This window comes from Gopherus flavomarginatus, chromosome 3 (assembly GCF_025201925.1).
Source record: "Gopherus flavomarginatus isolate rGopFla2 chromosome 3, rGopFla2.mat.asm, whole genome shotgun sequence".
Taxonomy (NCBI): Eukaryota; Metazoa; Chordata; order Testudines; family Testudinidae; genus Gopherus; species Gopherus flavomarginatus.
Genome location: NC_066619.1, coordinates 157,070,197 through 157,095,897, shown reverse-complemented (window position 1 = coordinate 157,095,897; position 25,701 = coordinate 157,070,197). Strand labels below are relative to the sequence as shown.

Here is a 25,701-nt window from a genome sequence, read left to right as displayed (position 1 = left end):
TATAATATTTCTACTGGCTTCTGGATTCTGTCTATCTCCCACCAGCTGCCACTCATGTAATAACCTTAGTCCCAGATTTGGACCTTAGCGTCCAAAATATGGGGGTTAGCATGAAAACCTCCAAGCTTAGTTACCAGCTTGGACCTGGTACCTGCTGCCACCACCCAAAAAATTAGAGTGTTTTGGGGCACTCTGGTCCCTCTGAAAAACCTTCCCTGGGGACCCCAAGACCCAAATCCCTTGAGTCTCACAACAAAGGGAAATAATCCTTTTTCCCTTCCCCCCTCCAGGTGCTCCTGGAGAGATACACAGACACAAGCTCTGTGAACCCAAACAGAGTGAATCTCCCTCTCTGTTCCCAATCCTGGAAACAAAAAGTACTTTCCTATTCCCCCAGAGGGAATGCAAAAATCAGGCTAGCAATCCAACACACAGATCTCCCCGATTCCTTCCTCCCACCAATTCCCTGGTGAGTACAGACTCAATTTCCCTGAAGTAAAGAAAAACTCCAACAGGTCTTAAAAGAAAGCTTTATATAAAAAGAAAGAAAAATAAGTACAAATGTTCTCTCTGTATTAAGATGATACAACACAGGGTCAATTGCTTAAAAGAATATTGAATAAACAGCCTTATTCAAAAAAATACAAATCAAAGCACTCCAGCACTTATATTCATGCAAATACCAAAGAAAAGAAACCATATAACTTACTATCTGATCTCTTTGTCCTTACACTTGCAAACAGAAGACTAGAAAAAAGAAACTACTTCTCCAAAGCTCAGAGAAAGCAGGCAGGCAGAAAACAAAGACTCAGACACACAATTCCCTCCACCCAAAGTTGAAAAAATCCGGTTTCCTGATTGGTCCTCTGGTCAGGTGCTTCAGGTGAAAGAGACATTAACCCTTAGCTATCTGTTTATGACAATGAGTACTTTGGATGTAGATATTGCCATCTACATGTAGACCAGCTTCCTAGTGGTTAGGACTCCTGTGTTCTATTCCTGTCTCTGCCACTGACTTGTTCTGTGACTACAGGCAATTCACCTAACCTCTCCATGTCTCTGTTTACCCATTTAAAATAGCAATAATATTGCAGACTTTCCTCCGTTTTAGCATGTATTACTAATAATGCTATTACCAACATGCAATGGCAGAAGTGCCACTGACGCATAAGATCAGATGCTATTAGCTTTTCTAGAATTATAAGCCAGTAACATTAGGCACTAGGGGCCTGGTTCTCTGATGCACCGCACCTTGTTCGGTCATTTACACTACTGCAAAGTGGATGCAAAACACTACTAAACCAGAATGATAGTATTTTACACCAACTTTGCCCTGGTGTAAATACCAACACCAGATACTGGAGTGGCTTGGTGGTGTGCTGCATGATGCTGCCACGTTGCCAGGGGCAGGGTAGTTTTATATCAGAACACAAGCAGAAGAGAACGACAAAACCCTAACATGGGCTGAAGATGCTTTGAGTATGGGCAGCAAGAAGAGGAGGAAGGCAGCCCTGTGAAGGGTACTGAGTGGGTTTCCTCCTCCCAGTAAACTCCCGCTACTTGTAAGCCTAATGAAAGGGGATGAGACTATACACTTGAGTAAGTGTTGATCAGGGTGAATAGTCGTGGTAGATCTGAGCCCTGTTTGTGTGGCACACACCCCGGCTTCCTACATTGGGGTCGCCTGTAGGAATGACCTTGGGGCAAACAATAATTTTGTAGGTTTGTTTGGTTTTAGATGTTAGATTTGGCGGTTTGTTTTCTAACGTTTGTAGAGAATTATTACCAAATGCTGAAACGAAGTGTAGTTGTAATACTACTACTACTATTACTAAACTATAAAATGTAACCTTAAGACAAAAGCATATGGCCATGTGCGAAGCCTGCCTCCCCCCTGCCCTTTGCAGCTAGCCCCAGTTCTGGCATGAGCAGTTGGTGCAGAATGTACCACATCCAGATGTAACGTACATCTCCCACGACCTAGCAACAGCTTCCTCAACCATCTCTAAGCTATTTGCATATCTGGCTTTATTTATCTACCAGATGGAGTTGCCTCAGAGCTTACTCCTGCAGATAGGTGATTTCCTGATTGTGTGCTGAGTTGTGTCTTTAAGGTGCAGTCCCAGAACAGCCCAGCCCAGGTTGAGTTATGAGAGGGACTTTGCCTCCAGGTGTCAGACCTCCTCCCAGAGTCCTGTGGTACACATGATGGGAGAGCTCCTTTCGCCCTTTAGAGAGTAGCATAGGCCAGTGTGTATGGGGATGGGTGGGACAATTGCCTTCCTCTCTGACCCCTCCCACCTCTTTTGGGGTGTCTTGTACCCCAGAGAATGGGTGGAAGGACTGCACTCATTTCCTGCTGCTGTGCAGGGGCTCCTTGTGTCCTCCCACCTTTCACACCCGCAGAGTGGCAGGGCATAGCCTGACATTATGGTAGTTAACCTTGAGCTATCGGTAAAGCAGCCATGCTTTGGAGAGAGCTTCGGGAGCCTTCAGAATGAGAAATGCTACAGAATTGTAAGTTATTATAATAATGGTCACTGGCTATAATGGATAGAAATTAGCAGTAAAGGCCTGCTTATAAGAACCTGCCCTTCATCTTCTAATTAGTAGTGAGACTGTCAATATTATTAAAAACACTTTCTCACTAAACCCCAGTTCAAGAAAGTGTCCTTCTCCTGGACTGCACTAAAGCTCACACTTAACTTTAAGCAGTCAGTGGCACTTAAAGCCTGGGCATATGTGTTGTCCTGTGGATTTAAACACAAGTCCTTTCCTGAATTGGGGCCTTAATAACTTACAAGTCAGGGCAGCTTTGAATCAAATCAATATCCAAAATTAATTGAAGAAAACTAGATTGCATCATATTCAGATATGTCAGCTTCTCATGTGACTACAGTGCAATATGTTTAGCTCATGTGATGTTTTCTTTTTCAGATGAAAAACCAGTAACGGTGGAATCCAGTTTTATGCTCTGTCCAGCCCCCGTCCTACATAAAAGTGGCCAGTAAGTATTTGGTGAAAGCTTTATTCTGTATCTTGTCTGAACTATATCCACTGATGCTGAATTTAATTGTGTGGGGTTTTGGCTAAAGGCAGTTTTATTTTTCTTCCTTGTGTTATTTCGCTGGTGTGTTTTACAGCTTTGGAATGGACTTTAAATAGTCATCTGCGTCCAAACTGATTTGGATGGTGCTTTAAAAATGAATATTCAGGTAGATTAGTAAACCCTGAAAAGGTCTGGCTTGTCATAAGTTTTATGCAGATTAGCTATTCTTTAATAGGATTTAAGATGCTTTCTTCTGGATAATCTTTGGGCTCATTGTTAAACCTCTTACATTATCAGTGACACTTACAAGCTATTATTAAAATTATGTGTCAGGATATGTACCACTGCTCAACATGTAATGATAAAAGGAGGCACTAATTTAACAACTGCAGCAGTCTTCTAACAACATCATGGCTAAACAAGCCTTATTCTAGATGTCACTGGCTGGATGTTATTTCTACAGCCTTGAGATCTCCACTTCCCAAATTCAGAGATGCCCTAGTCTTTTAAGATCACTTTTGCTTAAACTTAATTTCCTGTACTTAGGTTTCCTGTTTAATGCTACCATGCTCATCAGGAATCAGAACTGTGTGGAGATTATAATTAGCTGTCAGGTCTTTACACTGTAAATGCGGGAAGACTCCCAGACCATTAACCCTTGGAGGAGAACTACTACTACAGTAGGAAAGAGGAGTTTGGGATGAGCTTTCTGTTACTAAGCCAGTATTCAGCCTTAGGGGGCTTCACTGGCTCTGAAGCATGTGCTTAAAATGTTTCCCTGAATCAGGATGTGTAAGGTGCTGGCTTATCTGCAACCCAGGAAGAATCCACTGTCACACCCAGAGTCTCTTTCTAGGCATGGTTTTACTTTGCAAACACAAGAACACTCTGGGTTACAGCTCTCAGGGGATTTTCCCTTTTGCCTTTCCCAGTCCCTCCTGTTTCAGGACCTTTGGTAGGATTCTTCTGTGCTCATTTAATGGAGCGCTGCCTGCCAGGGCTTTGTCCTTTTTTCCTGCATTACTCCAGCTTCCCACTGCCTCTTCTCCCAGGGGACTTCTGCCATGCCTGGCTCTGGCCGCTCTCCCCTGCTTACTGACAGCCTGGCTCTTTTTAGCCCTAGGTACTGCCCTGTCCTACTAATAGCTGACCAGTGGATGCAGATCTGTTTTGTATATTGAACGATGCTTTGGAAGAGAAAAGTTGCAAATGAATAGATTCAAATACTCTCAGGGGGTGAGAGGGAACCTTCATTATTTTATAATGGTGGAGAAATGCCGAGAATTAGGTTTTGGGGAGAGGGATGAGTTTGTAATCCAGTTATGATATCCTGATAATAAAATTTGCTTTTTCATAACTGTATGTGATGTTGATTTGTCGTAACTGAGATGTCAGTTTGTTAGAGCTGTTCAGCTTGCCTGTGACTCCAGTGTAATTCCCATTGATTTCAGTGGAGTTTTGCTGGCATATCAGTGGTGTAATGCAGCAGCCATAGCCAGACAGATTTTGATCTCAGCTAAGATGAATTGTCACCATGCAGAGCTATGAGAAAACCAATTTTATCATCAGGACGGCATGAATTAATCAGGTTTAAAAATGTATCCCCTCCTCACCAAGCATGCGTTAACTAGCTTAAACCTGGAGTAATGGAGTGGTAACTTACGCCCACAATGTGGCCTAAACACAGGAAATCCTGAACTTGTATCTAATCACCACCATATCTAGTACTAGCCTGACACTATGCCAGTTGAACAGGAAATGCACGGAATATTTATTGATCTATATTAAAACAGTGTAAAGTATTTGAACATGCTGTATTTTTGTTGTTAAGGGAAGGGCTTGTTGGGCTGTGAAGTGTCACAGCAGAAGACAATATGCCATATTGTAATTGCAAGGCAGACAAAGTACCTAACTGCAGGGCAGTTCTTTCCAGCAGTGTTCAGAGGAAATACAAGCTGTAGATTAAAATCTGTACAGATTCTACGTAGCACCACTTTGGAAAAGTCATCTAGCTATAACACGTACGTCTATAACTTTGCATAGGAGAAAAAGTCACAGGTTTTGACCTAAAGATAAGCAGTACATGGCAAGTCAGAGGACTGACAGCTATGAAAGAAATGTACATATTTGAACTCTTGACTTTCCATTGGCACAGCTCAGACTATTGCTGGATACCTCCCAGTAATTCCTGATGTAGTGGATCTAATGTTACTTCCTAATGTAGCAGCAATCTGCCTGCTGTCTTCTGGAGTTCTTTGTAATGGAATTAGAAATGTTATATAGATTAAGTACCACAAAATATCAGACTAAGTTCATTTTGTAATTTAACTTGCCTTGAGTTGTTTCCTACGTGAATGGGGGGAATACAGTCGTTTCCCCTTTGTTTTTGCTGTTTGGTACTTACACAATCTTTAATTTTTGTAGGCTGATGAATTAAAAACTTTTATAAGTACGGCAACATCTCTATGGAGCTTGAGAGCTGCAGAAAATTCCTAAAATAAATCCATTTGGCTGGCAAACCTCTGGTTTTGTTGGATTAATGCCAGGACATATTTTTGTTCTCTCCATATCTGGCTGCTGGCTGTAGTTTGTTAGATACCCACAAAATACTGCCTGTAGATTTATAGTGTGGCATTTCTTACGAAGTGGTACATTTTTAGATAGCAGCATGAAGCAGGCTGATGTGGCAGTGTCAGATGATGTGGCAGTGTAGTGATACAACTTACTGCATACAAAATACCTCTTCATCACAATATTGATGGTATGCAAAATGATGTTTGTACCCAGATTAACTTTTTTGGGGGTAGGTACCTGGTGTGCTTAAAGGAGATGTGACTAGGGATCTTGATATCTGTAAATACGAAGCACTGTGTTACGCATAACTAAGAGCTCAGGGTGAAATTCACACCTGTGCAGAAGGCATGAGGCCTCTGCACCACTTAAGCCACCATGAAAACAGCTACATTGGGACTTAAATTCAGAGAGGGTGAAATTCATCCCTGAGCAAAGGAGGGCAGCAGAATAGCTATGAGTTTACCTGAGTGTTTCTATTTGATGATTCCTGTTTCTTTTTAATTTAAAGGTGAATTGAATTGAAACCAAAAACTGATCAATAACTTGGAGCAGTTACAGAATCTACATTTAGGGCCAAGCTTGTCCCTGGTGTAAACTAGTGGTGTTGAACCATTCATTCCAGATTCAGCAAATTGGCACAAGGAGGTGTAAATTGCCATTTGCCCTACATTGGATTATCTGTCCATAAGGGACAGTTTTAATTCTTGTTGAGGGATCCACAGGAGCCCATCTGGTGGCGTGCACTGAACCCCATCTGTTCTGACAGCTTCCTTCCCAGCTACCGTTATCCATGTTTTGCACTGTGCTGGTCCTTAATGGGCCTCCTGGTGGAGATGGAGGTTGCATTCACTTTGTGACACAGAACCTTCCCTTTCCCCCAGCAGATTGGGGGCTCTCCAGGACCTGTGCCTGGTTTTATGTCAGTTGATGCCAATATAAACCCTGGCTGCTTCTGCCCAAATGTGTGACCCCTAGAGTTTTTTAAAAAAATGATTCCCAATTACATTTTTAAATAAAATATTTGAAAACCATCTCCTCTTCTTTTTAACTGCCAAAGCCTGGACTTAATTTTCCATGATTCTCCTTCTGTAGCTGCAGGATATCAGAAGCAGCTAAAGCAGAGCAGAGATTACCCCTTCCTTCCTTCCTTGCTGTAGATATTTCTGATGTCATCAATCCTTGCAGAGAAAACCCAGAGGCTTTGACTTGGCTTCTTGTAGGCTTGTACAGAAGGAACTGGTGTCTATTTTAAAATAAATTGTTATTAATATCTCTTTTTATTTCTACTCCTTTAATAGGCAGTTTTTCAGATGCAGGCTTTGAAACGATATTTGTGGTTGTATCCAGCTCAAACAAAGGGTTCCCATTCTTTGAAGTCAGTGGCAGAATTCCCATTGACTTCAATGGAACCAGAATCAGGGCCATATTTTTCTACCTTTTTAGCATCTTAAACCGCTTTTGAATTCATCTCAACTCAGTTTCTGCATTTCAGCTGATGTGTTTGCAGAGTAGATGGCAATAATAAGATCAAATAACTTTGAAATTGAAGCAGTGATCTCACACCGTACAGTATTTGATTGAAATTAAACAATCTGAGTAACTACTGACATAAAAGTTCCATTTCCTGGTTTACATGAGTTATGTCTACTCTGGTTTCTCACTGAAAGATTACAGTAATAGATTTTGAATGTGCAAGCTCTTCAGGCTAAAATCCTGCCTGGTTTCCTCATGCAAGTATTGCTGTAAATAGGGCAAGCAGGATTTGGCCTGTGCAGCGAATCCCAGGCTATTGTTTAAATGAAAGTAATTGAGAGTTTGTAGAGTAATCGTTGCAATCAAAATAGACTGGCAGAGAAGTACAGGGCTTCCCATAATGCAGCTGCAGCATCATTGGCGTGCTTCCAAAACGGATACTGTGCTTTACATATTCTGCATTGAAACTGACAGTGTGTTTATACTTAGCTCAGTCCATAAAGTGAAATAAGAATTTAAGTCTCAGTTCAGCAAGGTATTTAAGCGTATGCCTAACTTTAAACACATTGAATAGTTCTATTGAAGGCATGATGTTGCTCACATATTTCAGATTGGTTATGTGCTTAAGTACCTTGCTGAATAGGGATAATATGCATGCATGCTAATAAGCGTGTGTCTGTGTGTGTGTGTGGGGGGGTGAGTAATAGTGACAAAAATAAAAGAAGGGATCTCCTGAAAGGCCTGATCTTATTTAATAATTTTATTAATGATCTTGAAGTGAGGCTTATTAATGTAATTCGCAAATGACTCTAAACAGGAAGGTTTTGTATACGAAGACAGAAAAATATTACAGTGGCATTTAAAGACTTTAGAATCAGTAGCAAAAATAAGAAAACAAAATTCAATTTGGGAAAATGCAAGCTAATGTGTCTGGGATGAGATAAAGCAAAATACAGATGTTCAGATGGTGGGAGAAACCTAAAAAAGCAGCAATAGTGAAGAGACTTAGAGTGATGGAAGATGGCAAATTATATCTGAAATTACCTGGCAGCCCAAAAGGTCAATGCCATTTTGAGTTGCAGGCCCAGAGGCACATCATATTATGGAGAAGTGAAATGATAATTCCTCTTTATACAGGTCTACACCTGGAGATGTTGCATTCAGGTGTGGGAATTTCATTATCAGAAAGCTGCTGACAAACTAGACAGATTTCAGAGACGAGGAAAGGGATTGACCTGTGAAGAAAGGGGATGTGACTAGGAGTAATGGGCCAAAATTAAGAAAGAAGAGGTTTATGATGAATATCAGGACAATCTTGCTGGCAGCCAGAGTTATCAGACTGGCATTGCCTAAGGGAACTGGTGGAAGCTGCATCACTTGGGACAAAGCACTGGTAAATGTACAGAAGGGAACAAACTTGAGTTTTCAGGGAGATACGTTGGCAGAGGTACTAGGCGGTTTCCATCTTTAAATTATTTGGGCCAGATTCTGCCTCACCATCCCATTGAGTTTCCTTTACTGTGCATATTCCCATTGATTTCAGTGGGATTTCTTGTGGCGTTAAGTACTGTTCAGCATAAGTAAAAGTGGCAGAATCTGTTTGCTTTTATGGACAAAGCAGAGCACCAAAATTAATAGATAGATTCAGACATAGACTGGTTTGTCTGAGTGTAGGGGCATCCTGAGTAGTCTTGCTCCTCTGAGCTTATGGACACCTAGTTGCAATGCAGAGATAACGTGCTCTGACTGTGCTGCATGCTGTGGTTATAATAACCTGACTTGCTCTGTCTTCAAGAGATGTTGGCTTCATTTTTAGGGTCTATTGCTTACTATGTCCTGAACAAAATGAATTGCTATAGTGGTCTAAGACAAAGAGAGGAAAATCCAAGTAAAGCATTGTTTTGGTGGGGTAGGAAGATTAAAGTTCTACTGTATATATCCCAAAAATTGTACTTCAGTTCCAGTTTTGGAACATCTTTCTTATATTTTAGGCTTTAGTTTGCAAAACACTTACACATAGAGGCATGCAGAAGAGGGAGGCTTAAAATTGTTACAGCTGATCTATTTGTTTTTAATATATAGTGAACAGTTTGAAGATCATGGGAAGGAGCACAAGATACTAGTACAGGTTTTTTGGTAAATAATTTTAAAGGTATTTTGTGCACACGTTACCCCAGTAATCAGCTAGGGAAAATGAAACAAATTATCAAGTAAGTCATGTAAAACACAGGAGGTCATTGAAATATCGCTTGGGCTCTTTTAAAAAACTTTGATAATAGTTAATTGTCCCCAAAGGATAACAAACGTAGTGGAAAATGATCTTGCATGCCGCTAAGATTGCATGAACCAGCTAGTGTTGAGCACTTGGTTTGATATTTTTGAACTGCAGGAACCAATTCTGAATATGCTTTTAGTTGGATATTAACCAGACTCTCCGACAAGAGGAGCTTGTGTCATTGAAATCTTTGTTCTTCCTGTTGACAACAGCTGCTTCATTTGTTTTTCACTGACTTGTGAATGCTGGGGAAGCTCAGAAGGACCTATGAAACAAAAACAGCATTGTGCGGCCTTACACTACCACTCCTCAGGTCCTTAATTTTAATATTTTTCTCTTTTGGGCCATCTCTCTTCCTCCCCTTGACCATTTCCTTGTAATTCAGTTATGTCTTAACCCTTTCGTATAAAAAAATCTCAGAAAAGAGTAAGAACAAATCTGAGTTAAGGAATACAGACAAAAAGCCCGTATGTTAGTTATAGAGGATTTCAAAACATAGCCTAATTGGGACTTTGAAGTCTAATTTTTTCCCCATTCCCAGAGTACAATATCTTACAAATTTCTAAAACAGTTTTCTAGGATGAGAAAGGAATATGTTACTGGAATTTTCCAATTTTTTCTCCTAATTTCTGTTGATCTTATTATGAAATAACTTCTACTTAGTCTTATTAGGTCCCTGCTGGTTAAGGGCCCTTTACTTTTCCTTTTTGCAAGTTCCCCTGTTTCTCCTGATCTTTGTTGTTTTCCTTTATTTAAACAGTTTGTCCTCAGGCCTGGGCCGACTCACTTATTTTTCTTTCTGTTTTTTGGTGGCATGTGACAACACAGACAGGCGTATGTATTTTCTCATCTGGTGATCTGTAGTGAAAGTTTGTGGGAACATGCTACTTGCATCCCTGATGCACAGATTTGAGAAAGAATTAACTGCTGTCAGCAAAAGGTTTACTGATTTTTTGCTCTGAGTCCCGTACGTATAAGGCCTTTTATTTCTGGGTTTTATTTTGTTTAAAATTTCTCTGAAATTTATCAGTGTTTATTACAAAAATTAAAAAAAAAAGATGAAAATCAGTGCAAAAAATTAACTTAACAGTTTTCTGGGTAAATATTGGGGTTAATATTTGGGGACAGGATGCCAGAACAAAAAACAACCAATAGAGAAAAATAAGAATATTGAAAGTAAAAGCAGTTTGAGCCTTTATTTTTTATTTTCTTTTAAAAATAGTTTCATGTTGTTACTCTTGATATAAGGGGCTTCAGTATAAATTCCAAAAGATCTAAGTACTGTAGACTCTCAGCAGTTTTTTCAAATTATCTCTTCTAAGGCTCTCTCTCCTGCAGTCCTAGAAAATAGTCTCTCCACATCAGCCAGGTGGGACACTGGGGATGCAGGAAGCAGCACAGTTCATAAACACATCTACCTAATGTGCTTTCGTGGTCCAAAACTTGGGTGAAAATTGGTTTAAAAACAACAAAGGCTAGCTTTTGTAAAACCTGGGAACGTTTTGTGAAAAACCAATAAAAACTGAAAACGAAAGGCCTTGTCTATCTAACACTTTAAAAAAATGCAAATTTAGTAATTATGGAAGGAGCCAAATTAGTAAACCAAGTTACTACTGCTATTATTTGGTATTGACTTAATGTCTGGAGACCTCAACTTAGATTGGGACTCCATTGTGCTGGTCACTGTGCAAACACAGAATAGAGACAGTCCCTGCCTTGAAGAGTTGACATTCTACATTGTGAGGAGAGGAGATGGGTGGAGAAGGGAAGTCCCCATTTTACAGATGGGGAAATTGAGGCATGAAGAGATTTTAAGTGATTTTTCCCAAGATCACACAGGGAGACTGTGGCAGAACTGTGAATTTTACCTACATCTCCTGAGTCCTAGTCCACAGAGCAAAATCCTTTGTGCATAGGACAATTACAGGTCTTTGGTACATATAATGCATCAAACTTTGACCCAGGGGAGTTTAATTATAGGGGTGAGAGGGTCTTTCAGCCTCCATGACCATTCAGCCTTCAGCCTCTCTGGTATGGAGAATTGTGCATTTTTGTGGGTCTGAATGTGTGTGCTGGTTCTCTAAGGGTATGTCTATACTGCAATTACAAACCCGCAGCCGGCCTGTGCCAGCTGACTTGGGTTTTCGGGGCTCGGGCTATGGGGCTGTTTAACTACACTGCAGACATTCAGGCTTGGGCTGGAGCCTGGGATCTAGGACCCTGGAAGGTGGGAGAGTCCCAGAGCTTGAGCTGCAGCTGTCGCATGAACGTGTACACCACAATTAAATAGCTCCATGAGCCGAGCTCCGTGAGCCTGAGTCAGCTGGAATGGTACCAGAAGCGGGTGTCTAATTGCAGTGTACACATACCCTAAGAGCTGGGCTGAGAATATAGTTAAGCCCTGGAATAGGCTTTCAAGGGAGGCTTTGGTGTCCCTGTCATTGGAGGCTTTTAAGAACAGGTTGGCCAAACACCTAGTCAGGGATGGTCTAGGTTGACTTGGTCCTGCTTCACTGGGGGATGGACTAGTTGATCTCTCAGGGTCCCTTCCAGACCTACATTTCTGTGATTTTATGATCCACTTGTGTCACAAAGGGCACCCAATAGCCATTCGGTGGCAATGACTTTCCCTCACTATTGAGCTGGGCAGGATTGAAATTGGTGATGGAGCACTGAAAAGCTCCATATCCCATTTGCAGCCTCTTGAGCTGCCTTTGAACCACTTAGTCCCTGTTCTTCTTCCCCGTTCCTTATACTGTATTGTTTTACACCATTCTTCAAATAAGAAGTCCTGCATATCCCTGGATTGGAGTGTAGGCAGTGGTACACTCATGCCCTGGGAGGGTGCTTCAGTTCTATTGAAATCAATGGGAATTAAGCGCATGCTTAACATTGAGCAGGTCTTTTAAAAACTTTTCTGAATTGGGGCCTATGGAATGCTGACGTGTTGTGTTGGTGGTGGCTCCTAGCTTTACCTGGCCCAAGGAATGGAAAGATGGAGGTGATTTCTGAACTTGGGGGTTTCTGTGAGACACTGAAGCCCAGATCCTATTTATGTGCCTTACTCACATTGTAACCAATGGAATTTAGACTCGCTCTGAGAATTTGGCCCGAGTTCTGTCCTGACGCTGTTCTATCCTCTGTGGTCATAGTTTCATTTTAATTGAAATCAGTTGAAAATAATATACAGTGAGAGTCTATTTAAAATGACAGGTTTCAGAGTAGCAGCCGTCTTAGTCTGTATCTGCAAAAAGGAATACTTGTGGCACCTTAGAGACTAAAAAATTTATTTGAGCATAACTTTCGTGGGCTACAACCCACTTCATCGGATGCATAGAATGGAACATACAGCAAGAAGATATATATACATTCAGAGAACATGAAAAAGTGGAAGTAGCCGTACCAACTGTAAGAGGCTAATTAATTAAGATGAGCTATTATCAGCAGGAGGAAAAAAAACTTTTGTAATGATAATCAAGATGGCCCATTTTAGACAGCTGACAAGAAGGATACTTAACATAGGGAAATAGATTCAATATGTGTAATGACCCAACCACTCCCAGTCTCTATTCAAACCCAAGTTAATGTGGGCTGTAGCCCACGAAAGCTTATGCTCAAATAAATTTGTTAGTCTCTAAGGTGCCACAAATATTCCTATTTAAAATGAATTTATTTATTGCCTTCTACAATACCTGTCTGCTACGCTGAGCACCTTTGACATTTATTTAAAGAAACAATGCAAGAAAAACAAAACCAGCAGGAAAACTCCAGCAAGATTCTACCCCAACCCCACTCCAGTACCTGGGGCTGTCTCCACCAAACCTTTGTGTCCAGTAAATGAGCATTCCGTAAGTGGAAGCATACAACTCTCACCCCACCATTGCTTTGCACGTCCCTTTCTTTGTATAGTTCCTTGACGCCTATCAGTGAAAAGTGTTGGTATTTTGAGCCCTGCTTTCTGATTTTGAAAACTAGTCTCAGGGGTTGGCATGCAGCACCGGATTTAAGAGGAAGAGTAGGAAAATGTGTGATGCAAAGCCAGGCACAGCTGAGATGTATGCATTGAGGTACCTGATACTGTGACTACTCCAATCTGGTTTACAAACAACTGTCCTCATTGTCCAGCTATGCTAGAAGAAGGACTGGAGACTGAATGTGGTTTAATTATGCTGCACTTTGTTTCTAAATGTCTGGGAGTGTCCGGCAGATAAAACTATGCAGTGGAGGGAATTCCATAATCATTTGCATATACTTAAGGGGCTGCTGGCAGCCTTTTCCCTTACTCATCCTGCTCTCCAGTGTACCCACTGCTGGGACCTCACCAATCCTTCCTTTGAATGAGAGTTAAGGGGGAACTATTGCCCGTAGGTGGACACCCTCCCACCCCTGCCGTTTTTGGTCCTTTAAAGAATACTACCTTTAAATCCTTTCCCAGTCCATTCTGTCTGATCACCATATCCATTCCCGATGGAGTACCTGCACTGGACAGCTACCCCCAGCTTACCTAACGAGTTGCGATCTCATACCCTAACTCCTCATTATACCCCTAACCCACTGCAGGGAAGGTGAAAACCCTCCACTTCCTGTTGGTGGTGAGGGAAAAAATATTTCTCAGCCTCCTGCGGAAGGAGCAACTAGCATAATGGCCACAACTGTTCCCGATGAAACCTGGTATTTCAATTGTTTTCATGGCGGGGAGGGGTTCAGCTTGGTCCAGGGAAAAAAAAGTGGATTTTTGCTGCACAGATGTGGGCATAAATAGCCCCTTTCTCTCCCAGTCACTTGGGAGGGACACCGATTTCAGTGTCCCCATGGTGACCTGGTATGGAGCTGCCTCCATGTAGCAGGTAGCCCTCTGGCTTTCCCCCCCTTAAAGGGGAACACACCTTTTCTGACAACCCAGACAAAAGGGCGCTGCCTGCTTAATGTGCGGTGAGGTCATTCACGGTTAGCCGAAAGATGTTCCATAAAATGGCTGGCAGGGATAGTTGCTGCTGAAGGATACTGGCTTCCCTTTTCCGTCCCCTTGGACTCCTCTTGGAAATGAAGCATGTCATATCTGTGCCCCATTCCTTCTTTCAGTGACACTAGTCTGGGAGCCAGAATTTTAAAATTGCTTCTCAATTTAATCTCCTGCATAACAACAACATGTTACATTGGCCAGTCCCATTTGTGGTAACTTCATTACACAGGCAGACTGCCATAGCAGTGCTTGTATCTTCTGGGATATGTATAATATATGCTGAACCAGAGCAATCATCCTTTATAAGGTTTCTGACTTGGCTGTGCTAAGTAAAACTTTACCTCCCAATTACTTCAGATTACTCGAGCAGTGGACACTTTAACGGTTACGTGTAGATGTAAACTTTCCCTTTCTTCCTCCATATATTAGTGTATTATTTAAAGTGTAGTTGTAGCCACGTTGATCCCAGGATATTATAGAGCTGAGGTGCATGAGGTAATACCTTTTACTGGACCAACATCTATGGGTGAAAGAGAGAAGCTTTGAAGTTCACACACAGCTGTTTCTCAGGTCTGGGACAGGTACATGTCTCTGTCTATTATTTAAAGCATTAGAGAGACAGCTTCTTTTGTGTCCTTAAAAAATCACCCGGTGTATTGCTATTTTCATGGGATGTTAACATACGGCAACCATTTTATATTTGTAAGTATTCAGTATATCACTGTCACTTCATTGTCTGGTAGTTTTGCTTTGTTTTCCTTATTTTATTTTTTTTTTCTGTGTGGGTGTTAAGACCTCCTATGAAAACCGATTAAAGTTAAAAAAAAAAAAAAAAAAAAAGTACTGCCGCGCAAGGTGACTGATGTTTAATATGTTTGCCTAATTAACTTTTGGCTAAGGATTCTAACCCATTAAATAGCTAGTTAGTATATGTTTCGAATAAACACATCTGGTCCTGCAATGAGTGAAGGTTCTGCCTGTGTGTGGGTGACAGATGTGGCGGTCGTTTCCCCAGTTCTCTCTTTTAAATAATTAACGCCACACTGGTGAAGTAGCCCTAGACAGACAGCCTCGAAGCCAGCTGTTTAGTCTCAGAGCTGTATCTATGGACATGTGCCTCATCTCATTAGTCTGCTCTGTCTGTTGTGTTCCCTCTTCTTTGGCATTTCAACAAACATGTTTAGTCCTAAGAAACATTTAAAAAACAAACAAACAACAATTTTGGATGCTTGAATTTTGGTCTGGAAGGCAGCAGGGAAGGAAGGAATATCTATCAGGCCACCCATGGGGCAGATAGGCCTGGACTCTCAAGCTTTGGAGATTGTTTGGAGATGCCAAACAAAGGGCATTTGAACTAGTCCCGCTCAGATGTTTCATTATTTGGAGTTGCTGAGATGGGTTTGGAAACAACCTTCTTTGAAAGACACGTCTTGTGTTAGTGTATTTCTTTGTTTGATATATGACTTCACAGCCTGGAACAGCTGGAAATTCTTATCAATTGCAGCAAAGAGAAAAACTAACATTAGCTGTATACATAAGGGATTGGACTTCCCCGGTCAAATGTTCTTTGATTTTTCATATGTTCATGTTGGTGGTTGTTTTAAAGTTCTTTTTCAGTAAAGGGTGGGAGGAAAAAAGGTCACTTGCTGGTCTGAATTTATGTATATATTTTGCAACAGGCTAATTTGCACAAAAATAACTTCTGAAAATGAGATTTAAATTCATGTTATCCAAAGGGCATGGCAAGATTTATTCTTACTTTCAGAGGTCCATGAACCCTGATCATTCCATGGCCATACCATAATGGTTAACGTGCAGCTGTCATTAGTTCTAGTGATGTGGGCTCAGTCTGTGACCTTTGTTTTGTAAGACATCAACAATAGCACAGCTGCCCCTGCCTAGCTGAGATCTCAAACCTGCAATTTGGCAAGAAGAACAGAACAAATTGGATAAATATACATAAACGCGTTGAGAAAGAAGGAAAAACAGAACAGAATGAACCAGTGCATTATTCTACAACTTGTTTGATAGGGATCATTTATGTAGGCATATGGTGTAGTTAAATGTGCTTTCAAAAACATTGGCCTGATTCTTCACACAAATATGTAATAAATATCTAAATAAAAAGAGAGCTGATACAGTATCAGTAGTTCTCTTGAAGGAGGCATAAGAATGTTTTTGGAAGCGTGTGTGTGTGGGGATGTTACATACATTTAGATTCTCACAGAATGTGTCATTAACTTAGTTTTGAGGTTACACAGTTCTCTCACAACATTGTAAGCTTAAAAAAGCAAGGAAATAGTAAGTTAAGGCAACAATCACACCCAACTTGAAACCCATTTCCAAGCTTTAGTAGCCAATTGTTATTGCAACGCTAGACTGCGACCACCTTAAAACCATCTTTAACCAACACACTTTTTCAATTCAACCATACTGTCACCTTTAACACATACATTAAAGAACTGAAAATCACACGACAATGCACATCCTCAGTTTTGACCTTCTAATACTACGTTATGTAGTTACCTAATGACAATTGTAAGTTAAAATTAGTCTTCATTTTCAGTATTCCAGATGGAGAGTGAATTCAAAACAGGTTACACACTTAACCTTTTTTAGCTTATTAAAAAAGCACTAATATATATTTAAATTGTGATGCTTAAAAATATCAGATCAGCTAATCATCACACAGAACCTCACAAAACTATACACGAATACTATTCAAATTTTATTTATATATATATATATAAAGTATATATATATACACACACACACACACATATATGTTTTATATAATAAAATTTCTATATGCATTGCTAAACACATTAGATAATTATGGATCAAATTCTCTGCTGGTATAAATAGGTGCCACTCATTTAGCGCTGCATCCGTTAACACTCGCAGAGCATTTGACCCTGTGCATTTAAGAGGCGGGAGTTAAATGTTGTGTGTTTGTTTTTTTAATTACATGTAACATATAAACAAGAAGTCTGAGGATGTAAGGCTGGAGATAATTAGTGTTCTTTAGTGGGTTTATTTCTGGAGTGACCATTTTAAATGACAGTATTCTGAATACCCCCCAATTTTTTGCCTTGTTGCAAAAATGAGAATTATGAAGAGCACGACATCAAATAGGAAAGATGAACCTCAAGGAGTAAACAAGATAGGAAGTTGGATGGAATGTGTTGTCCTTGAACCAAAACCTTTTTGAGTCCTATAGGAACAAATGACTGAGTGCTTCCTAGGAAGTGCTGACCATGAACTCCTACTTATTGCTTTGCAGGATGAGTAGTGTTCGTGTCGCCTAAGTGCTTTTTTACTTTCTGAGTCCAGTTTTGCCCACAGAACAAAATCCCTCATGAACTTCAGTGGGAGCTGCTGAATGCTCTGCACTTTTGAAAATCAGGACATTTTATGTGCCCAAAACTAGGTGTAGGCACCCATTTGTGAAAATCTTAACCCAGATTGACCACGTGTGTTGTCAGAGCTGCCTATCCAAAACCTGCCCAATCACCTTTCCCATAGAAAAAAGGATCAGTACAAATTGATGGTTGGTAAGATTGTCAAGTCAAGACATGGTTTCTTGAGCCATGGTCTAGCAGGTGCTTCCTTAAGGAAAGCAGGCACTTTGCTCTACTTAAGGGAGGTGTCAACAGCCTCCTCTAAAACTGGTTTCAGCACTTTCCCTCTGACCCTCACCATCCATGAAGTGGTGTGAACTAAGTTCCTAGGTTTTCGTCTGAAGTTCCCCATTTACCTTCAGAACCTCAGAGGGTGAAAGCTTGCCAAAACCTAAGTAGAGAAGACCTTTGATTTGTCTCTTTCAGGCACTGTTTTGCTGCCCCCCAGAGCCAGATAGTTCATGCAGGTATGAACAATCATCTCCAAAAAGGAACATGAGCATTTCTCATATTAAGAAAATCTCTTCTCTGTCATTGACAGTCCAGCAGCTGGAGTGATTCCTTAATGTGGGACTCTACTAGAAACTGTGGTTCAGGTGCCGAATGCCTTGAGCACACCTGCAGCATATAACTTCAGAAACCCTTTTATTCTGGAATCAGTCATACTTGGCACATGACTTCAGTCTCTAGGGCTTTAGCTGCCTTTTTTTTTTTCAAAGGCCATCTTGTACCATGAATGTTGGGGACAAAAATCTGGAAGAGGGTGTTTGTTTGTGTCAGCAGGCACTGAAGTTGTGCAAACCTCCCCAAAAGCAATTTGGGAGATGAATTTGAGCTGGAAGCCAATGGCGAGTTTTGTTCTGAGAACTGCAGGATTGGACCTAATATCTATTATAAATATTAACTTCTGAAATATTTTAAAAAGGACATTTAGTTTGACAAGATTAGATTATAATGGGAAATATTCACAGATGAAAACATCTTCAGTGAATTGTAAAGGCGTGCTGGCTGCTGAGACATGTGGCTCTTATGTTAAGATCACTAGTAATTTCTAATACAGTCCTTCACTGTGCTCACTAGGGCACACAGTGTTCCCAATGCATTAGGAAAGACTGCATGAGCAGAACTAAGTGCTTAATATTATGCAGTGGCCATAGAATCTTGAGCTGAATTAATAGACTGATTTAACATAATAATGACTCTTCATAGCATGGCACTGCAATTTCCCATGATTCCGTGAGATCAGAGCTATTGCATTGCTGTCCTCCAATTCCCTGTCTTAAATTCGCAAGTGCTGCCAAGCGGCGAAGTGTTTAAGGGCCTTTGAACTTCTACCAATTCCACCAGTATATCAAACAGTCTGTAGTGGAAGCTTGATATTGTTGGGACTCCAATGGAGACTGTTTTGGTAGTGTTTTATGCTCAGCTCAACTAAGGGAGTGGGAAAAGACCGCATTCTGTTTTTAATTCTTTAAACATTCCAAAATTAAAATAATTGGCTTTGCATATGGGTTAGGTCATGTTGTTTTGGGAAAAATACAATATTAATTTTTATAGCCTTAGCAAGTGTCAAGAATCTGAGCAAAAATATCACAATTGTAGAATATTAACCATCTGCAGCACTGTCTGTGCTCACTGTTGAGTAAAGTCTGTCCCAGGCTTCTCAGGCACAGGTGCCTATGGACACATTAGAAACATATCAAGGTTTGATGCACAGCTCTGTGGGAGCTCATTGCACCTGCGACTTTTGGAGCTGCAGCAGGAGAGCTGCACCAATCACTCCTCCTCCTCCTGGCAGGGAGGTGAGACAGCAGGAGCAGACGCTTCTGCACCAGGCAGGAGAAGATCTGCAGCCATTAGAGAGGTTGCAGAATGGAGTAGTACGCTGTTACCTCACAAGCCCGTAGATCTTCTGATTGCACAACCTGCCACCCGAATACACTGTTCTTCAAGTATCGCTTTGACTTTTGCGTCCTCTGGAAATGTTGCTGTTTATTTCCTGCATCATGTGCTTATGCAATACCTCCTTGCACTGGGACCATGATTTGTCTCTAGTTCTCTGAACTGCTGTAGATTATGGTCAGATTTTCAAACAGACACCCAAATCCCTACTTGTATTTATGACACAAACATTGACCTAGTAGCAACTCTTAGTTGTACTGCTCCAGGGCAGATAAGGGACCACAGTATGACTCAAGGAATCAGAATGTCGCCCCTCATTCCTTACTTGTTCCAGGACGTAATCTGCTCCAGCCTATAGCTGACTCTGATTTCCTTTCTCTAGGTGTTAGGCACTCACATATTGCAAAGACTTCAGTGGTCAGCTCCTCTGAAAAGCAAGCCGCTCATTGAAGTGCCTAAGCATAGGTTTAGATACCTAATTAAGTTACTCAGATTTGAAAGTTATGGTCTATAACAGATTCATGCAGCTGGTTTTACACAGATATATGACACCATATTTTCTCTGTAAGAAAGTGGCCTTTAACCAGTCGGAGGGCGTCAGACTCAAACAAACAGGGTACTATTGGTGAGAAATGAAATCTTCCAAACTCTGATGCATAAAATATATGTTCATTTAGAAACAGTTGTGGGGCTTTTTGGCTGTGTGTGAGATTTTTTGTGTGTGAGAGAAGGACAGATGTATTCATAGATTTAAATGTCAATGGAAGGGAGTGAACTGAAGGAGACAACAGCCAAGCAACTGATGTGTTCCTTTATAATGGGACCATTTTGTGTGTGCACATGAAACAAAAACATTTGACATAGACCTCATTCTGTGATTGGATCCACCCATGTGGCCTCTTGAACTATCAGGGATCTGATTGTGGGACTGGGGCCATAGTACTGAACTGAACAAGATTATTTGTCAGTCCTAGCTGTGTCACGTCTGTCTACAGATAGAAGTATACAGGCATTATTCTCATTCATATTAAGTCCCATTTACACCCCTCTGAGAATGTGCACAGGCCTTAAAGTGAGGTTGACGTTGCCAGAATTATGTAAACGAGAATCAGGCCTTGTACATACAGTGATAGTAGTAAGAGCTTGCCTACACTTACGGGGGATCAACGCATGTCGATCGATGCATCGGCAGTTGATTTAGCGGGTCTTTGACCGCAGATCGCTCTCCCATCCGCTCCTGTACCGGATCGAGAAGAGTAAGGGGAGACAATGGGAAAGCGTAGTGTGGACCCTGCGGTAAATAGATCTAAGCTACATTGACTTGAGTTACGCTATTCATGTAACTCAAATTGTGTAGTTTAGATCGCCTTTTCCCTGTAGTATAGACAAGGCCTACAAGAAATAATAACATGCTGTCATTTAGTTCAGGCAACCCCTTCCTCCATCCCAGTGCCTGGTTATGAGTGTGACATTTTCTCTCTGTCTCTGACTTCTCTGACTCTGTCCTGACTTCTAGTATCAAATATAAGATAGAACTACATGCAGTTTTCTGAGGTAGCTACCTTAACAAAATCCCCTTTATTCCGCCCCCCCCCAAAAAAAAAAAAAAACTATATGCAGCATTTTAGCTATTTTAATGCTGGCACTTGATTCCAAAATATCTTTAGTCACCATAATTTTAATAACTTTTTGAGCAGTTGCCAGTTTAATTTTCAGTGTGTGAAAATTGGAGGTAAATTATTTATTACTTCCAGCAAATGTCTTTCATGATTTTATTTAATTTTTTCATCTTTTTTAATGGATTGTAAAATGGCAGTCTTTTATTGGATACTCATAAAGTAAGGAGCAAATGAATACTTTGCAAATAGGTTACTGTGGATTGAAATGTCAGCAGTATTTCACAGGGTATGAAATTCCTCAGACCAGAGCTGAACTGACCTATGGCAATGGGCCATATTCCTCCTGTGTAACAATAAAACATAGCCGGACACAAAGAAAAAAAAAGTTGTGAGTTTTAGGACTTTTCAAGGTGCATTTTTTGCTCATTATTTAGAATAGTGACCAGTGGTTATGACTGTTGAAGTTGTAAAACACTTTCCGTGATAAAATCATGTTTACCCTGAACTACCTGAAAAGAGGAAAAAAAATGCGTTTTTGGCTGAAGTTTTCCACATGTGGTATCTGGAAAAGTTCTGCTAAATCCTCATGGGCTATTTTTGAGCTTGGGGATGACAAAATATGCCCCTTCCCATTGTAAAACAAGCTCAGAAATGTGAACTATTGGGAAATTGCATCCTGGACATACGTAGCAAAAAACATAGTTTAACCTGTGAATACATGCACATCTAACTAATTGTACATCTTCATTGGTTCAGAGCTCACAAGCTCCTCAGGCCCATCGCCTTGGGCATGTGGCTGGAGGGGATCATTAGACTGGAGCAGCAGGAGTATCCCACTTAGAGATCAGGGGAATCAGCTGTTGTTTTTTCTTAGCCTATACATAGTAGCTCCCCAGGAGCAGAGCTTGAAGGAGCTCAGCAGCTCCTCCACCAGCCTCTGGAGGCTCACTCCTGCAATCCCACCGAGCAGGCTGTGCATGGGGAAGCCACCTGGCTCACAGTGATCCAGAGGAAATGGCAAGCAGGGCTTGAGGTCCATGGTTGGGGCCAGTGGACCTCCATTTCTGAATCTCTGATTATTGTCCCTTGGGACTGCTGAGATAAAGTTGCTGTGGTAACCTTATCATCTACAGTGTCTGACTTTTTGTGATTTCTAACTAGAGCAGACTGGAGCAACTTCTCAGGTTTTCAAAGTTTGTTTTTGTTCCCCATTGGAATGAAAACAAAACCTTCCAAATGTTCTTGCAAAAATGGAATCCTGTCCAAATGTCCACTTTCGGTTCAGGAGGAAATGTCGTGCAGGATGGTAGTTAAGGCCCAGGTTCAAGTCTTTGCTCTTCCAAATTCAGAGCAGAGTTTTCCATCCTAGATCACTCTGAATTGGGAAGAGCAGGGACTGGAATGTGGGTCTCCTACCACTCTAGGCCAATGCATTAACCTCTGGGCTATTGAATGTGAGAGTCTCTTGCTCTTTCAGCCCTAGATCCACAAAACGATTTTCCATTAAATGTTTCAGCTTCAACAAAACCGCATATTTTGACACCAAATTTCGTTTATTCAAAAACATTCCAAACAGCTTTTTATTTTAACTTCAGATCATTGTAGTTTTTTCACTGTTTCCATAGTTGCTTGTAAAGATTGTGGGACAGGTCCTCCGTTGATGTAAATTGGGTTACATCACTGATGTCAACGGAGTTATGCTTATTTACACTGTCAGAGGATCTGGTTCTGTTTTGTTTCCTTTTTTAAAATTTAACAAGTCCTACTTGTTTTGATACTGCTTTTGTCATCAGTATGTTATTTCTTCCATTGGTTTGTTAGGGAGGTTCGTGTTCATGATTGGTAAATGCCTGTATGTTACTTCAGTGTTGTTTGGCAGCTGTGAGATTCCAAATGTCTAGGAAGAAATTCTAAACACTGGTAAAGTAAGGAGCTGAGCGTATTGGGCTAAATATAATTGTGCGTGTCAGAAATAAACTTTCAAAGGGCATAACTGTCATAAGTCGATATTTGAATGTACAGCTAGTTATGTGTGCGCACTTAGATATCCTTAGATTGTGAAAACACAAAAGCAGAGACAGCCCTTCTTTAGTGTTTGGAAAGCAGCTAGCACACTGTGGGTGCTTCCATAAATAAATAAATAAATACATATTTATTTGATGATCAGTCTATCTATCTGTTCAGATTTACAAAACCACTTGTTCTAGCAGTCAGGCATTTGCAGAAATGTTACCAGGCAGGCGAAGTCATGTGTTCTCTTAGTCATCTTCAGTCTCTTCAGTCATGTGCTCCCTGGGCCGAAACCATTAGTAAAGGTCTAAATTCTATAGTCAAGATTTTCAATAATGCAATAATGATTTAGGGTGCCTGAGCTTTGGGTGCCCAACCTGAGACACCTTTAAAATAGTTTAATGTATCATGTTAATGTATGCAGATCTTTTCTCTTGGGTGTTTGGGGAGAGAGTTGAAGGTATAGATTGATGTATTGTGAGATTATCATCATCACAGTGGGCTGGCACAGTGTGTTTATGGTGATGTCAGTAATGTTTTCTGGATTTTAGTTGTGAAGGGCATTTTTTTAGTTAACGTGAAGTGCATAGGTAGATACTCAAAATCAAAATAAATAAAACATTCTTCATATCCCTCAAACATGACAACTGCAGGAAAGAAATTATTTTGTATCTTGACATGTTGATATTTTTGAGGATGAGACAGTTATCTGTCTGAGTTCAATCTGTAGCTTCAAGAACTGAAAGAATATGATCAACTCCTCTGAAAATGATGGCTGGCTGGCCCCTGCAGCTGTATATCAAGAAGTAAGCTGATACAGAAACTGGTTCTTCTGAGTTGGTCTAATTTGAGTTGATAGCTGATGTGTTCAGTGAGCCTGTTGCTTGAGATTTTGTCAGAACATTTGACAGCTAAAGGTTGGTAGAACATGCAGCCAGGCAAATGGCACTAGGAACCTGATCCTGCTCAGATTGAAATCCGTGGGGATTTTACCTTTGGGCCTGACATAAATGTAATATATGCCCGTTGAAAGGATACTACATTGCCGTGTAAAGAGGCTTTATTGTAACTGGAAATCAGATCCTTTGTCTTCAGTGTGGGAGAAGGATTAAGTCGTAGACAGTGTCAGTAGCAGCCTTGTCAGCAGTGTCCATACAAGAATATGGAGTGCTCTTTATTTTAATAACTTTTTTGTTGTTGTTGTTCTGAGTAATGTAGGCCATGGCAGGATACTTAGAGTATGCTCCCCATTCATGTCAGTGGAAGATTGTTTCTTTCTTTGACTTCATTTATCCCACTTCTGAGATCCTGTTTCCAAATCACATTTAATAATAACAAGTATTTATTCATGTACAGTATCAGTTATGTGTGGTACAGTCCTCTGAAACCAGCTTAGGAGCATGAAACTCCAGGGTTCTACCTCTGATACCAGCTGTTCACTGCAAAACCTGTGTGGCTTGAGGCAACTCATTTAGGATTAAAATTTGCAAAACTGGGTGCTTTCAGTTAGGCTCCTAAATCCCTATTTAGGCAATTCAGGGATCTTATTTAGGTAACTAATGTTGGCACCCAAATGTGATGATTTTGGCCATAACCTTTGCCTTAGTTTCCTGGTTTGTAAAGTGAATAATAATCCTTGCCTATATCTCAGGCATGTAGGCAGGAGTAAGTAGTTAGGCTGAACTGTGTGTGTTCCCTCATCTTCTCTCAGCGAATGGCAGTCTTTGTGCCTCAGGTGGTAATAAGCCTGCTTGGAGCAGGTACGCAGAAGGTCACGATCTGTATACTGCTAGGCGTCTTGACCCTGCTGACACGGGTCACAGAAGGAGTGGGTGGAACCAGAACACTCTGGAGTTGTGCTAATTCAACACATTCCCTGAGCAGCCTCCACTAGCAGGGCTGGAGTTTAAAACCGCCATTCCTGGTGGAAAGCAGTGATTGTATTGCTGCCAGTTCTTACTCTGAGGTATGAATCCCTATTTGAGCTCAGCTGCCCCAATAGGCACGAATGCATGCCCTATGCCCCTAATATAAAAATATTAGCTATTATTTAAGATTTCTTCATATGTCCTGTTTGGTTAAAAGGAGTTTCTTGATCCACAGCATTTTACTTGTAATGACTGGAGAAGCTTCTGTACTCTTCAAGTATTTCTGCCACCTTCAAGTTTCCTGTGGTGTTCAAAATACCGATTAATGTAATCAGAACAGAGCTTCACCTATTTGTAACAAGACTGTGTGAACCTACCATGTTTCAGCAGATGCTCATGAGGCTCCCAGTTAGGAAAAAATGCCCCAGGAATCACAAAAACATGGAAGCTGCAAAAGCTGCGTCCTGGGAAAACATGTTAACAGGCTCCATAAGAAATCTAGGGAAAGAACTGGCCCTTCCCATTGCTTGTAGATTAGAGGCTGATTAAAAAAATCCAACACCAACC

General features: G+C 40.9%; 1 protein-coding gene across 2 annotated transcripts in view; it reads left to right on the top strand.

Annotated features, from left to right (window-relative positions):
* The window catches only part of ANTXR2 (ANTXR cell adhesion molecule 2), a 168,541-nt gene that overhangs the window by 48,527 nt on the left and 94,313 nt on the right, over positions 1–25,701 (top strand). For both annotated transcript variants that reach the window (XM_050945162.1, XM_050945161.1), the window contains exon 10: positions 2,938–3,007. In XM_050945162.1, the coding sequence (XP_050801119.1) occupies positions 2,938–3,007 (70 nt within the window). The remainder of the gene's footprint in view (positions 1–2,937; positions 3,008–25,701) is intronic.